Source organism: Caenorhabditis remanei, chromosome I (genome assembly GCF_010183535.1).
Source record: "Caenorhabditis remanei strain PX506 chromosome I, whole genome shotgun sequence".
NCBI lineage: Eukaryota > Metazoa > Nematoda > Chromadorea > Rhabditida > Rhabditidae > Caenorhabditis > Caenorhabditis remanei.
In genome coordinates, this window is record NC_071328.1 from 1239479 (window position 1) to 1252357 (window position 12879).

The 12879-nt window shown below is 43.8% G+C and overlaps 2 protein-coding genes across 2 annotated transcripts; one reads left to right on the plus strand and one right to left on the minus strand.

The window, feature by feature from the left end:
- Positions 1–721: 721 nt before the first annotated feature.
- GCK72_000168 (uncharacterized protein) lies at positions 722–12231 on the minus strand (the record flags this gene model as incomplete). Its single annotated transcript, XM_053722313.1, has 8 exons — positions 722–862; positions 2497–2732; positions 3102–3306; positions 4352–8628; positions 9175–9342; positions 9394–9841; positions 11005–11277; positions 12163–12231. 8 exons carry the CDS (start codon positions 12229–12231, stop codon positions 722–724), a joined length of 5817 nt encoding a protein of 1938 aa, XP_053590958.1.
- On the plus strand, positions 2988–7180 carry GCK72_000169 (uncharacterized protein; the record flags this gene model as incomplete). The annotated part of the gene is made up of 3 exons (XM_053722314.1): positions 2988–3320; positions 4610–5809; positions 5897–7180. 3 exons carry the CDS (start codon positions 2988–2990, stop codon positions 7178–7180), a joined length of 2817 nt encoding a protein of 938 aa, XP_053590959.1.
- Positions 12232–12879: the final 648 nt, after the last annotated feature.

The following is a 12879-nucleotide window of genomic DNA, read 5'->3' on the forward strand; positions in this document are numbered from 1 at the left end:
GTTTTTTCATAGCAAAATCTCTCCCAAAACGATAAATCCAAACTTCTAAACCAAACGCGGGAAAGGGACTCATTTTTAATCATTCTTAAAATATTTCTGTCGCGTAGGCGCAGAGGCGCTTTCCCCCATCAAAAGTATATTTGCGACTTAAAGTAAACTTAAGTTTTTTATTGTTTCTTTGCTAATCTCAGGCGATTCCTAGAAAACCTTCCCGCGCGAAACCCTTGAGAAAATCTGTGGTGAGCTCTGAAGTATCCCCCCGGTCTCTTATCAGAGCAAATAGACAAAAAGTTAAGAAAAAGAAGTGTATTTACACAGAGAAATGGCTTAATTACATCTTTATTTCTGGTACACCGTTTTTTAGAGACACTTTTTTTTGGGTTTTTCAAAATTTTTCATGTTAAAAGGAATTTTATTTTGATTGACTACTACTAATCATTAAAAAGCGGAAGAACAAGGGGGCGGGGGTCGATCGCTAGACGTCTTCTGAATTTCCTGACGTGTGGAGCGTCAGGGGGATTCAGATGACACGGAGAATCGTTCACTGGGTGGGGGGGGGGGGAAATGTAAATGTAATAACAAAAAAGAAATTTTATATGTAAAAAAAGGAAAATGGAAATTACAAAACTATGAGAAAATGTTGTGAGGGGAGAAAAATCGAAAGAGGATTCAGATGGTCAAAAGGGGGCGGGGCATTTTGGTGAAGTTTTCAGACGGGGAATTACTTGGCGGTAGCCGAACGAACGACCTGTCCGCGCATACGGACAAGCGAGTTCTCGGCGACCTCGGCACGCTCTTCGGCATTCTCGAGAGCGAGTTGGATCTGTCGGAATTTGGACAGATTCTGGGTGGCGACCTCTTCCTGCAAAGATAATTTTTAATGAAAAATGTGGAGAATTTTAAGGGCTATCTATTAGTTTAAAAAATTATGAAAATTGGTTTAGATTTGGATAAGAAATTGGAGTTTGAAGTAGGGAATTTGGATTTTCGGGTTTTTTGTCAAAGTTTTGGGATAGTCCACAAGGACTACACAAAGTGATGGCCCTGATGACTCTAGTAATGTGAAAATAATAAAAACGGTCAAAAAATATTAATAGCTACAGTACCGCTCAAAAAATATTGAGCTTTGGTTTTTCAGTTGAAAAGGTCCGAGTTTAAGAGTGTGGTGTGTCATGGTAATACTTATTGTCCCATCTAGTAGATTTTAAATGGATCGTACAGATCAAAAGTAGAGCTCCATTTTTGTAGTTGACAACTTTTTTGTACGGACACTCACAAGAGAGTTATGGTCATTTTAAGGGGACAGCTCAAAAATCGCACTATTTTGCACTGGTGGATTTGAGGAGAGAATATACTTTTTTTTGTCGAGTAACTCTCCAGGGAGTGTCTGTACAAAAAAGCTGTCAACTACAAAAATGGAGTTATATTTTTGGTCTGTTCGATCCCATAAAAAGTTATTTTGTGGGACCGTTAGTTTTACTATGGCACACTCTCAAAGTTAGGCGTTTTCTACTGAAAAAAGGCAGAACTAGATACACTTTTGAGCGGTACTGTATGTAACGGTATAAAAATGATAGAGTTAAGTTACAAAGTTGAAAAAACCAGTTTTCCGGGTCTTCAATTTTTCGACTATACAAAAATCCTTAGAATAGTTTGATAGCAAAATTCAAGAGCTATCTTTTGGTATAAAAATCGGAAAATTTGGTCGAATCCAGACTGAAAAACCTCTGATGGAAATGAGAAATTGCAGTATAAATTTTTTCACAATTTCAGCTTTTTTTTGTCCATTTTGAATGAAGGCGAGCCTATCCTGATAAAAAATTATCTTGCACATTTTCAAAGCTATATTTTGGTATAAAAATCAGAAAAATAGGCTCCGTATACTCTGAAAAACCGTGGTTTCAAAAAATGTCATTTTCTGGTAGTTTTTTGAAATTTTGATGTTTCTACCTTTTATTTCAGCGTCAAAAATAAACATATTGCAACATTTATTGTTTATATTTTGTAGCGAATTGCCAGAGCTATCGTTTGGTATAAAAATCACAGAATTTGGTTGAAGACAGGCTGAGAAAGGCACCAAAAACTACGAAGTCAAAATTTTGCAATTGTCCACGAGGACTACACGAAGTTTAAGCTCTAATGACTCAAAACTCAAATTCCGCTGTCTACTATGTACAGGGTCATACAGCACGAAATTCAAAAATTTAACAAAATTTTTTTGTGCGCTGAAAATTTGCCTTTTTCCGTTTTTAATGAAATTGATATTTTTTGGAAAGTTTCATCGAAAATAGCAACAACAAATGTCGATTTGTCGATTTGGCTGAGCGGCGACTCAGCCTGCTAAATGGAGTGCAAACGCGCTTCGCTAGACTTCCGGGTATAAAAATGACAAAATTTGGTTGAGAACATGCTTGCGATTGTCTTCGAGGACTACACAAAATTTTCACACCTACTACATATGCAAGTACGCTCCACTAGACGCAGCTAAAAACTCACAGCCTCTTCGATTTGTCTCTTCTGGACGCGAATCTTCTGTTGAAGTTTCTCGACGTTCTCCTGAAGTCTGTCGAACGCCTTCTTGTCCTCCTCAACCTGGAATTGAAGTTCACGAGCACGTCTCTCCTGTTTGGTGAAGCCCTTCACGGCCTCCTGGTGTCTACGAGTCTCCGAGTGCAACTCCGCTTCGATGCTACGCACACGCTCCTCGACCTTGGCCAGAGCCTTTGCTCCGACTGAAAATTTTGAAAATTTTGAAATTGTATTTTTCACTAAAATGTAGGGCTGTTAAAACAGGCGTTTTCGGGCGGCAATCGCCGGTTTCATTTCCGGCGATTGTCGCCCACGCCGGAAATGAAACCGGCGATTGCGGCAAATACAATTTTTAAAACCGGCGTTTAACGCAGGTTTTTATCATTTTCATTCATTTTCAGTAGATTTTCGATTCAAAAAAGCGGCGTTTGACGCCGATTTGGTAATGAAAACCGGCGATGGAAGCAAGTTTTGGAAATGAACTTGCTTTTCATGCAATTAACGTGAAAATAAGCGGCGCCGGCTTGCCGGCGATTGCCGCAAGTAACAGCCCTACTAAAATGAAGTCTTACACTGAATCATGGCACGCTCGGCGTCATCGATCTTGGCCTGGAGTTCCTTGGCGTTCAGCTCGAGCGATTTGCGTTGTCTGTCGACGTGCACGGCGTGCTCTTGCTCCTGACGGACCTCTTCAGCGAGACGGTCGGCGTCGGCGGCGGCCTTGCGGGCACGCTCCTCGGACGCCTTCAACTCGTTCAAGTACTCGTCCAATTCGTTCTGAAAATTTGATGGTAAGAATTAAGAAAAATCGATAAAGTTTTCTGTGCGGCATGGTTTCTACCGAAACCGAAGAAAATTGTGTGCAAAATTGAGAGACGCAGAGAAAAAGAGACATCGATGGAGCGCAGTTGTAAGAGCTGTACAGAGCTAATAACGTTTTCTGCGCGGCACGGTTTCTGTGACACAAAAAATGTGGGCGGAGATAGTTTGAAACATTTTCTCAGCTAGAAACCCCGTAAAAACATCTTTTCCGCCGTGTAGTTCACGTGGATAAGCTCGCTTACTCACAGCATTCCTGTGCGGCACGGAGAAACCTTATGCGCTCCGTCGCACAACGGTCTCAAAAAGAGTTGTGTCAAGGATTTTTACATACATTTTTCGTATCTTTCAAAATAATCCGCTACGCACACGCAACGCGACGTTTCAAGTTGTTGTTTTTTATCGATTTTTCGAAAATTTTGAATTTTTTATCACTATGTTGTAAATTACTATGATTTAATACATTTTTCAACAAAAAATCTGGTAAAAAAACACCTAAAACCGCAAAAAACCGTTAATTCGCTGTGTACTCCACGTGGAAAACTCAAAATACCGATTTTTTCAGTTTTTAGCAATTTTTGACTGTTTTTACTACCTGCTTATTAAAACAATAATTTTTACGGTTTCTGGTTCAAAAAAACGCGAAAATTCGATAAAAATCAGAAAGTCTTGTAAAGCGACTTGTCCACGTGGAGTACACGGATCTCAAACATCTTGGTTGTCATTGTTCGGTGGAGCGCGATTGTATCTCTTATAAAGTTTCAATTGAACTTATAGCCTGTATTCCTTAGCTCCGCCCACTCACTGCTTCGAAAAAAACTTCAAAAAACCGAGTAAAACCGCCTAAAAACTCCAAAGAACCGTTACTACGCCGTGTACTCCACGTGGACAAGTCAAATACCGATTTTTTCAGTTTTTAGCGACTTTCAACCGTTTTTCACTTCCTAATAGCCCCGCCCACTTACGGTTTCATAAAAATTCAAAAAGTCTCCAAAAAACTCACTCTAGCGATTTGAACCTCGTTCTCGACCTTTCTCTTCATGGCCGACAAGGCGGCGTTGTTTCCGATCAACTCAGTGTTCGACGACTTCAACTCGGCCTGCTCGATCTCCAACTGCTTCTTATGCTTCTCAGATGCATCGATTCTATGGGCGAGGTCCTCCGACTCGGATAAGGCGACAGCCAATCTCTTCTCGGCGGCCAAATAGTTCTCTCGGATCTCCTCACGCCTTCTTTGCTCATCATCAACGACTCCTTGAAGCTCCTTGACTTGGTCGAAGAGTTTCTTCAAGTTCTTCTGAGCGTCGACGTTGGCCTTGTTGGCGTGATCCAAAGCGATCTCCAACTGGTTGATGTCGGTCTCCAACTTCTTTTTAGCTCTAGCCAACTCTGCCTTGCTCTTCGCCTCAGTCTCAAGGGAAGCTTGGATGGATTCGAGTGCACGTTGATGGTTCTTTCTGGTATTCTCGAACTCTTCCTCCTTCTCCTGAATCCTCTTCTCAATCTCCGATCGGATCTGTTGAACCTCGATCTGGAGTCGGAGCACCTTGCTCTCCTCGGCTTCAAGCGCGGCTTCTGCCTCGTCGAGCGCGTGTTGGAGCTCGTCCTTTTCTTGCTCCAATCTTCTGACCGACTTGTGCACTTCTTGGTAAGTTCTTCCTCCCTGACTGATTTGCTCGTTGATGTCGCGGATCTCTTGGGAGTAGATCTTGTTCTCTCTTCTCAGCGTCTCGATTTGCTCGCTGAGGTTGTCCATAGACGAGCGGAGTTTGAAGACTTCAGTAGAGGTGTTTCTGGAGTCTCTGGTGGTCGCATCGATCTCCTTCTGAATATCATCAACCTTTCTCTTCCAGTCATCAACAATCTTGTCGAATGCTCTCTGCTTCTTCTCCAACGACGCAATAACCGTCAAGTGACGATCCACATCAGATCTCGCGTCCTCAGTCTCTGCCAACAGTTTTCCCTTCGCCTTCTCCAACGAGATCACCTTATTCTGAGCAGCACTGAGAGCCTCCTGGAGATCCATGACTCTGTTCATCTGCTTTCTCTTCAACTCCTCCAACTCCTCGGATCCGACCAATCCCTCGCCCTCATATCTCGCCTTCCATTGAGAGATCTCCGAGTTGATACGAGACAATTGTCTCTGGATATCATCCTTTCCGTTGATCTGTTCCTCCAAGAGCTCGTGGCACTGGTCGAGTTCATGCTCCAAATTCTTGCACGCCGCGTGGAATTCTTGTCTCTCGTGAAGCTCGTCCTCGGCGGCCTTCTTAGCCTCAACCAGCTGAGAGCTGAACGCTGTCTTGGCTCTGTTGATGGTAGCCAAGTGGATCTCCAACTCCTCGACTTGTCTTGCAAGATCAGAGTTGTCATTCGACAAACGTCCCTTGGTAGAAGTGAACTCTCCAATCTGTCTGGATTGCTCGTCAACCTTCTGTTGGAGCTCGGCGACTTGGATCTCGTACTGCTTAGCGAGTCTCTCTTGCTCGACACGTGACTTGGTCTCCTGGTCGACTTGAGCGTTGATATCATCCAACTCCTTCTGAAGGACTCCCTTCTCCTTCTCAATCTTGGCCTTACCCTTCTGAAGAGCGTCCAAGGTATTGGTAAGATCTTGAATCTGGTCGTTGTTCTTTCTGCGGATCATAGCCATCTGGTCTTCGTTGGCCATGTTCTTCTCGTCGAGGTCTCTTCTGAACTTGATGATCTCCGAGTCCTTCTTCTTGTTATTGTCCTGTTGAGCCTCCAACTGCTTGTTCTGCTCGTCGAGTCTCTCGTTGAGCTCGTCAAGCTCACGTTGAAGCTCTGCACGGGCACGGTCAGCCTTGGATCTCGATTGTCTCTCATGCTCGAGCTCATCCTCGATCTCAATGATTCTCTGCGCATTTTCCTTGGATTGACGGGTGAGTCTGTTAGCCAAAGCTTGCTCATCCTCAATACGGACTCCCAAAGCATGGATATCAGCCTCCTTCTTCTTAAGCGATGCATCTGCCTCCAACTTGATAGCCGAGAGCTCATCGATCGACTCCTGAGCTCCCTTGAGCTCTCCCTCGACCTTTCTCTTCGACTTCTCCGTCTCCGCACGGATTCTCTTCTCTCTCTCCACAGCCTCCTCCATCTCGTCCAATGTCTGCTCGAGCTTGGCACGAAGTCTGTTGGCCTGAGCTTGTTTTGCCTCCTCGGCCTGGAGATCGTCGATGAGTTGACGGTTGTTCTCCTCCAACAACTTCTTCTCCTTGTTGATCTTTCCAATCGTCTCATCCTGAGAGTTCATCTCGTCTTGAAGGGAACGGATCTGGTTTTCCTTGGCGGCTTTCTCCTCGAGAGACTTGTTCAGGTTACCGTCGACTGCTTCGATAGACTTCTTCAAGTTCTCAACTTCTTGTTGGGCCTTTCTACGCTGCTTCTCCAAATCAGCATTCTTCTCCTCGTGCTCCGAAAGTCTGTCGTTGGCGTCGTTCAACGATTTCTCAACTTCTTGACGGGCACTATTGAGTCTTGTGAGCTTCTCCTCGACAGCTGCGGATCCTCCTTGAGTGAGCTCAAGAGCCTCCAACAACTTGGATCGTTCAGCGGACAACTTGGTGTAGGCGTCCTCTTGGATCTTTCTAGCGGCCTCTGCCTTCTTGGCTTCTGCCTCGAGAATCTTCTGCTCCTCGGCCATCTTTGCCATCTCCTCGGCCATCTTTCCGCATTTAAGTTGTGGACGAAGTTTTCCGAACAACAAGAACCAATCCCAGGTACGGAGGACGCACCACGATCTGATGTTGCGTTGAAGAATGATGTAGGAGTTGAGCTGCTTGCGTCTTGCTCCGGCATCAGCGGAGGCTGAGTACCAACGGATTGCCGATTGGAATCCGGTGATGATCTGGTTCAACTTCTCGTCTCTCAAGTCTTCGATGTGGGCGACAACTCCGGCCTTGAAGAAGACCTTGGTGTGACCGATTCTGAATTGCTCATCGTTCAACTTCTTGGAGTTGATAAGAGATTGAAGGATGGCTCCAGCGGCGGTCTTCGGGTCATCAGATGACTTTGCTTCCTTGGCAGCAAGAATCGCGTAACGATGGACAAAGTCTGGATGGAGAGTTCTGTTCGGGAATCCCTTTCTACAAATTCTGATTCCTTCCAACACTCCGTTACATGTCAGCTGGTTGAGCACAAGTCCCGCGTCGATCATACCCGACTGCTTCTTCTCGTTAGGGATGATGCAACGGATGAAGTGAGGGTGAGTCTTGTGGAGCATAGTCATCAACTTGTTGAGCGACTCTCTGTACATCATGGAGACAGTCATGAAAGATCCCGACTTTCCTCCCTTACGTCCTCCACCGGATTTGGCAGCGACGGCGGCCTCCTCCTGAGTGGTGTAGTCTTGCCAGATCTCGACGAGCAAGTCGTTCTTCTTCGACGCCTTCATGACAGTGACGACGGTGTCGTTGAGGGGGTCTTTGTTCTTCTCGAGCCAGTTGAGCACGTTGTATCTGACAGTTCCGGCGTAGTGCCGCATAGCGAAATGAGCGTCTCCTTGCTTTCCCTTTGGTGGCTTTGGCTTCTCGAAGTTTGGATGTTTGCCGAGATGTTGGTCGGTGAGCTTTTGAGCCAAAGTCATGTCGGTAGCCTTTGGTACGATACACTCTTCATCCAACATGGAAATGATTCCAAGTGGTTTCTCAATCAACTCGATACAAGCCTGGAGATCCAAACCGAAATCGATGAAGGTCCATTGGATACCCTCACGGGCGTACTCCTCCTGCTCCAACACGAACATGTGATGGTTGAAGAATTGTTGGAGTTTCTCATTGACAAAGTTGATCCACAACTGTTCGAACGAGTTGAAGTCGAAAATTTCGAATCCGGCGATATCCAACACTCCGATGAAGTAGTCACGGTCGATTCCCTTCTGGTCGAGAGTGAGGTTACACTTCTTGACGAGCCAGTTGAAGACTCTGGCGTAGAGTCCCTTGGCCATGGCTCCGATAGCCCAGTGGACTTGTTCGACGTTCTGTCCCTTGGACACCCACTCGGTTCCGACCTTCACTCTTGGCGACACCAACGCCTTCAAGAATTGATCGACGTCGACGCCGTACATGTTGCACGCGCGTTCCGCCTCTTCTTGACCGTCTGGCTCGGCTTGCTCCTCGCGTGGACGTTGCTTGAACTTCATGTTACCCATGTGCATGTGACCCGACATGAGTCTGTAACAATCCATCTTCTCGGTTTCCGAGAATTTCAGGACGTCGAATGCCTCGTCGGTCAGCTGGAATTCTTCGGTGTCGTCGATTCCTGGAAAATGGGGAGATGAGGTGTCGGTAGGGCGCGATTGCGAAGGTTTTACGCTTAGGCTTCAGGATCTTAGACTAGGTTCGAAGGATCTTGTGCTTAGGCTTAAGAATCTCAGGCCTAATGGGCTTAGGCTTAAGAATCTCAGGCCTAATGGGCTTAGGCTTAAGAATCTCAGGCCTAATGGGCTTAGGCTTAAGAATCTTAGACTCAAGGATTTCAGGGTCCGACCTTCAGACTTACGGATCTAGAACTAGAGAACCTTAGGCTTAGGTTTAATGATCTAAGGCTCAACTCAAAGGTTCCTGGCTCAAGGTTCTTATGCTTAAAGACTTCTGATTTGGCTCAAGACATTTAGGCTCAAGATTAAGGATCCTTGTCTTAAGGATCTTAGGCTTAGGCTTAAAGATTTGCGTTTTGGGCTCAAGATACTTCGGTTCCGGGTTAAGAATCTGAGAATTAAGGAACTTAGGCACAAGGAGCTTAGGATCAGGGTCAACGATTTTCCAAAAAGAGCCAAAACAGCATAACTAAAACGCCCATACTTACCATCAATCATCAACTCGGCTTGAGCGACGAACCAATATTCTCCGATTGGCTTATTGAGAAGAAGCTCCTCACGAAGTTTTGGCTTGAACTCGGAGAAGATTTGGTAGAAAATGTGGTAGCAACGCTCTCCTGGCGCTTGACGGATGACACGAGACTTCTCGAGAAGATCTGCAACATTACACGGTTTGGATAACTACCGTACCCCCTACAGTAACCTACAATGTTCAATATCGCAAGAAGCGAGTTTTCCGTGCTTGTTGAACATGATACGGATGAACTTTCCGAAACGGGACGAATTGTTGTTACGGACGGTTTTGGCGTTACCAAAGGCTTCCAATACTGGATTGGTCTGAACGATCTGGTCTTCGAGTGTGACCTCCTTCTCTCCATCCTTTGGCGGCGCCTTTTGGGATGCTCCGACGGTGGCGAAGTAGGCGATAACCTTCTTGGTGTTCTCAGTCTTTCCGGCTCCAGATTCTCCAGTAATCAGCATAGACTGATTCTCGTGGTCTTGAAGCATGTTACGGTAGGCCTCGTCGGAGACGGCGAACAAGTGAGGTGGCATCTCGGTACGACGCTTTCCCATGAACATACGGGCGACAGAGTCGGTGTAGATTGGAAGACGTTTGTAGGGGTTGATGACGACGCAGAAGAGTCCAGAGTAGGTCTGAAAGAAAATGCTTTTTTTTAAATGATTGTCGCAGCGGTCCCAGTTTTTTTTCTAGTATGCCCAATTTCTTCATCCATCCCTTCAAAGCATCATAACTCATCTAAAAACTTATATTTCCAACCTATGATTATACCAAAATGTAGCTGAACATGCGCGTTTTCGATTGGTGCCAATTGTACTTAAGAACAATGAGAATTTGAACTTTCAGACTACATAGTTTTTATACCAAAAGAATGCTCAGATCTTGCTCTACTCATATGTCTGATCTAAGTTTTAAAATAATGATTTTCAGTAGAATTATGACTGTTTAAAGTTGGTGGCCTAGAATCCCAAGTGGTGTAATTTTAGGCCACACAACTGTCCACATTATAGGCTATGTTTTCAAAATCTCAAAACGTTAATTCTGAGGATAATCATGACAGTTTGAGGTTGGTGGCCTAGAATCCCAAAACTCGGAAAGTTAGGTCACAATATTTTTGAACCAAAAGAGAGCTGAGGTTTTAATCCAACTATGGTTGTGCAAAGAATGCCAAAATTCTGCTCATTTTCAAGATAATTTAGTCTGAAAAAGTCTGAAAATGTGTCAAATTTTCCGCGTGGCGCTTTCAAGGGGAATGAAGACACGGGAAACATAATACGGCGATTTTCAGACTTTTTAGTCCCAAAAATTCCAAAAATGTGTAGAGTTTTCCAGATTTTGAAAGCCCCATATGGTAGAGCAGGGTCGAAAGTGTGTCTCTGCAAAGTTTCAGCCAATTCTCAACATTGATATATACCAAAAAAAAACTTAAACTTCTCCTTTTTTTGAGCAAAGTTTTTGCTGTTCAAAGATGGTGGCCTAGAATTCCAATATCTCATTGCCTCAGCTTTTTCAATCATCTCACTTCTGAACTTCTCTCAGCTTAATCTTTTCATTTTAATGCTCTCTATTGTGCCCCAATTATCTGCCGATCTTTGTCGCCTATCCAAATGCACCGCCCGTGTCTTTTCTCTCTCTCTCTCTCTATAAATCCTTATATCCCTTAGCTCCACTTAAGATAGCTCCTGCGTGGGCGCACACACACACTAAGACACACTATTTGTCTTACGACGCAACACTCAAATCCCCCTCTCCCCGAAAGAAACTTTTTCCTAGAAAAGAAAAAAAAAGCAAAACTAACGTAGATAAGCATGGCGGCGTAACGGGAACGCAAGTTAGCCAACACGGAGGCGTCGTTGAGGAAAGTCAGATTGGACATGTCTTCGGTCTTCTCGAATTTTGGTGGATTCATCTCTTGGACCAAGTCCTTCTTCAATGTCACATCTTTTCCGCCGGCCGTCACGATGACCGTATCAGCTTTTGGTCCGGGACCCTTGATCTCTCCCTCAATGTATCCTTCCTCCGGGTCGGGGACCCACACGTTCTTCTTCGAGTCATACGGGCGGGATTGATCCTGAAAATAGAATTTCGGGATGCCAAACACTTCAAAAATTGATGATTTTCCAAAATCTTTAACAAAAATGTATTTCTGAAAATCCTGCAGCTGTTGACTACGGTAGGCTCCGATTCCCAGAAATTTTTGACAAGTATACTGTAACCATGTCTACTGTACTTATAAATTAAGCTATTGTAACAAAATGTTCATAGAGTTTCAGGGTGCCAAGGGCTCAAACCTACGTGTACTGTACCCGACTTCCGGAATTTTTAAATCGCTACAGTTGTTCGACATACCGTAACCATGTCTAGTGTACAGTAGTCCAGCTAAGCTTACAGTAAACCAAAAAGTCACAGAAGCTTGTCCTTATAGTCGAACTAAGCTTACTGTATACCAAAAAGTTACAAAAGTTTAGGAGTATTGTGGCTAATGTTTGAATCAGTACAAGATTTGATTACTGTAGTAAATAAGCATACTGTACGCTTGAAATGCACAGTAGGTTAGAACAAAATATTGTAACTGCTACTGTACCAATGAAGTTCAAATTCCTACTGTAGATAAATTAAGCTTACTGTAAAAAAATTCGAAAATAATAAGCACTTTTTAATTAATATTCATTAAATATGAAATGTGGAAGCTTTGTCAGGTGTACTGTACTTTCTACAGAACCCAGATACTGTACTCTACAGTACCAAAAGTTTTCTACAGATGTCCCTGCTACAGTACCCAGTTTACTAAGTCGCCTTAAGCAATTTTTAAATTAAAAATGTGACTTTTTACAGTACCCCTAAGTTTACTACAGTATACAACTAATTCAGCGATTTTAAATTAAATCTTTAGTAAATACAGTACCCCGAGTTTACTACAGTATCCACATTTTCCAAATTAAGATGATTAACTCACAGCGAGCTGTTGCTCTCTGGATCTCTTCAAGTATTGCCATCCTGGATCCTTCTCGTATTCGAGCGACATGATTGATTCAGATTCAACTAATTAATTGAGGTTGGGTAATTAACGAAAAATAAAGTGATTGCAAGAGAAAATGCACACACAGCTCCACACTATTGTGCACTTGCAAAAGAATGGAATTGGGATGGAGGAGGGAGGAGGAGATAATAGTTTGGCACACACACACTCTCTTCGAGGCTCCACGGCAAATGGGCGGAGCCTCCCCAAGTACTTTATCTTTCGAAGTGAGAGTGAGAGAGAGAGAGTATAGAGATCATGAGAGACGCAGAGATTACTGTAGAACTTGTTGAAAAGTGAGGTTTTCCGAAGGGGATTTTTTGAGCACACATTATATTTTATTGGGGATTTTTGTGAGAGGAGCACCGACGTAAGAGCTCAGCTTGGAACTTAGGGGAAAATGGTTTGAAGAGGGGTACAGGGGGGGGGAAGCGGTAGATCAAAAAAAATTTCAAAACATTTTTTTTGAGGGACAAAAAAGGGCTAAAATCATACTCCCGGGTACTTGGCGCCAAAATTTAAAAGTCAAATTTTTTCAAAATATTTTGAATTTTTACGCGAAAAAGTCAAACTATTCAAAATTGGAAGAAATTCTGAAAAATCATCGAAACCGTTCAAATTTTCGATGTAAAATTGAAAAAAAATTGAAAAAAA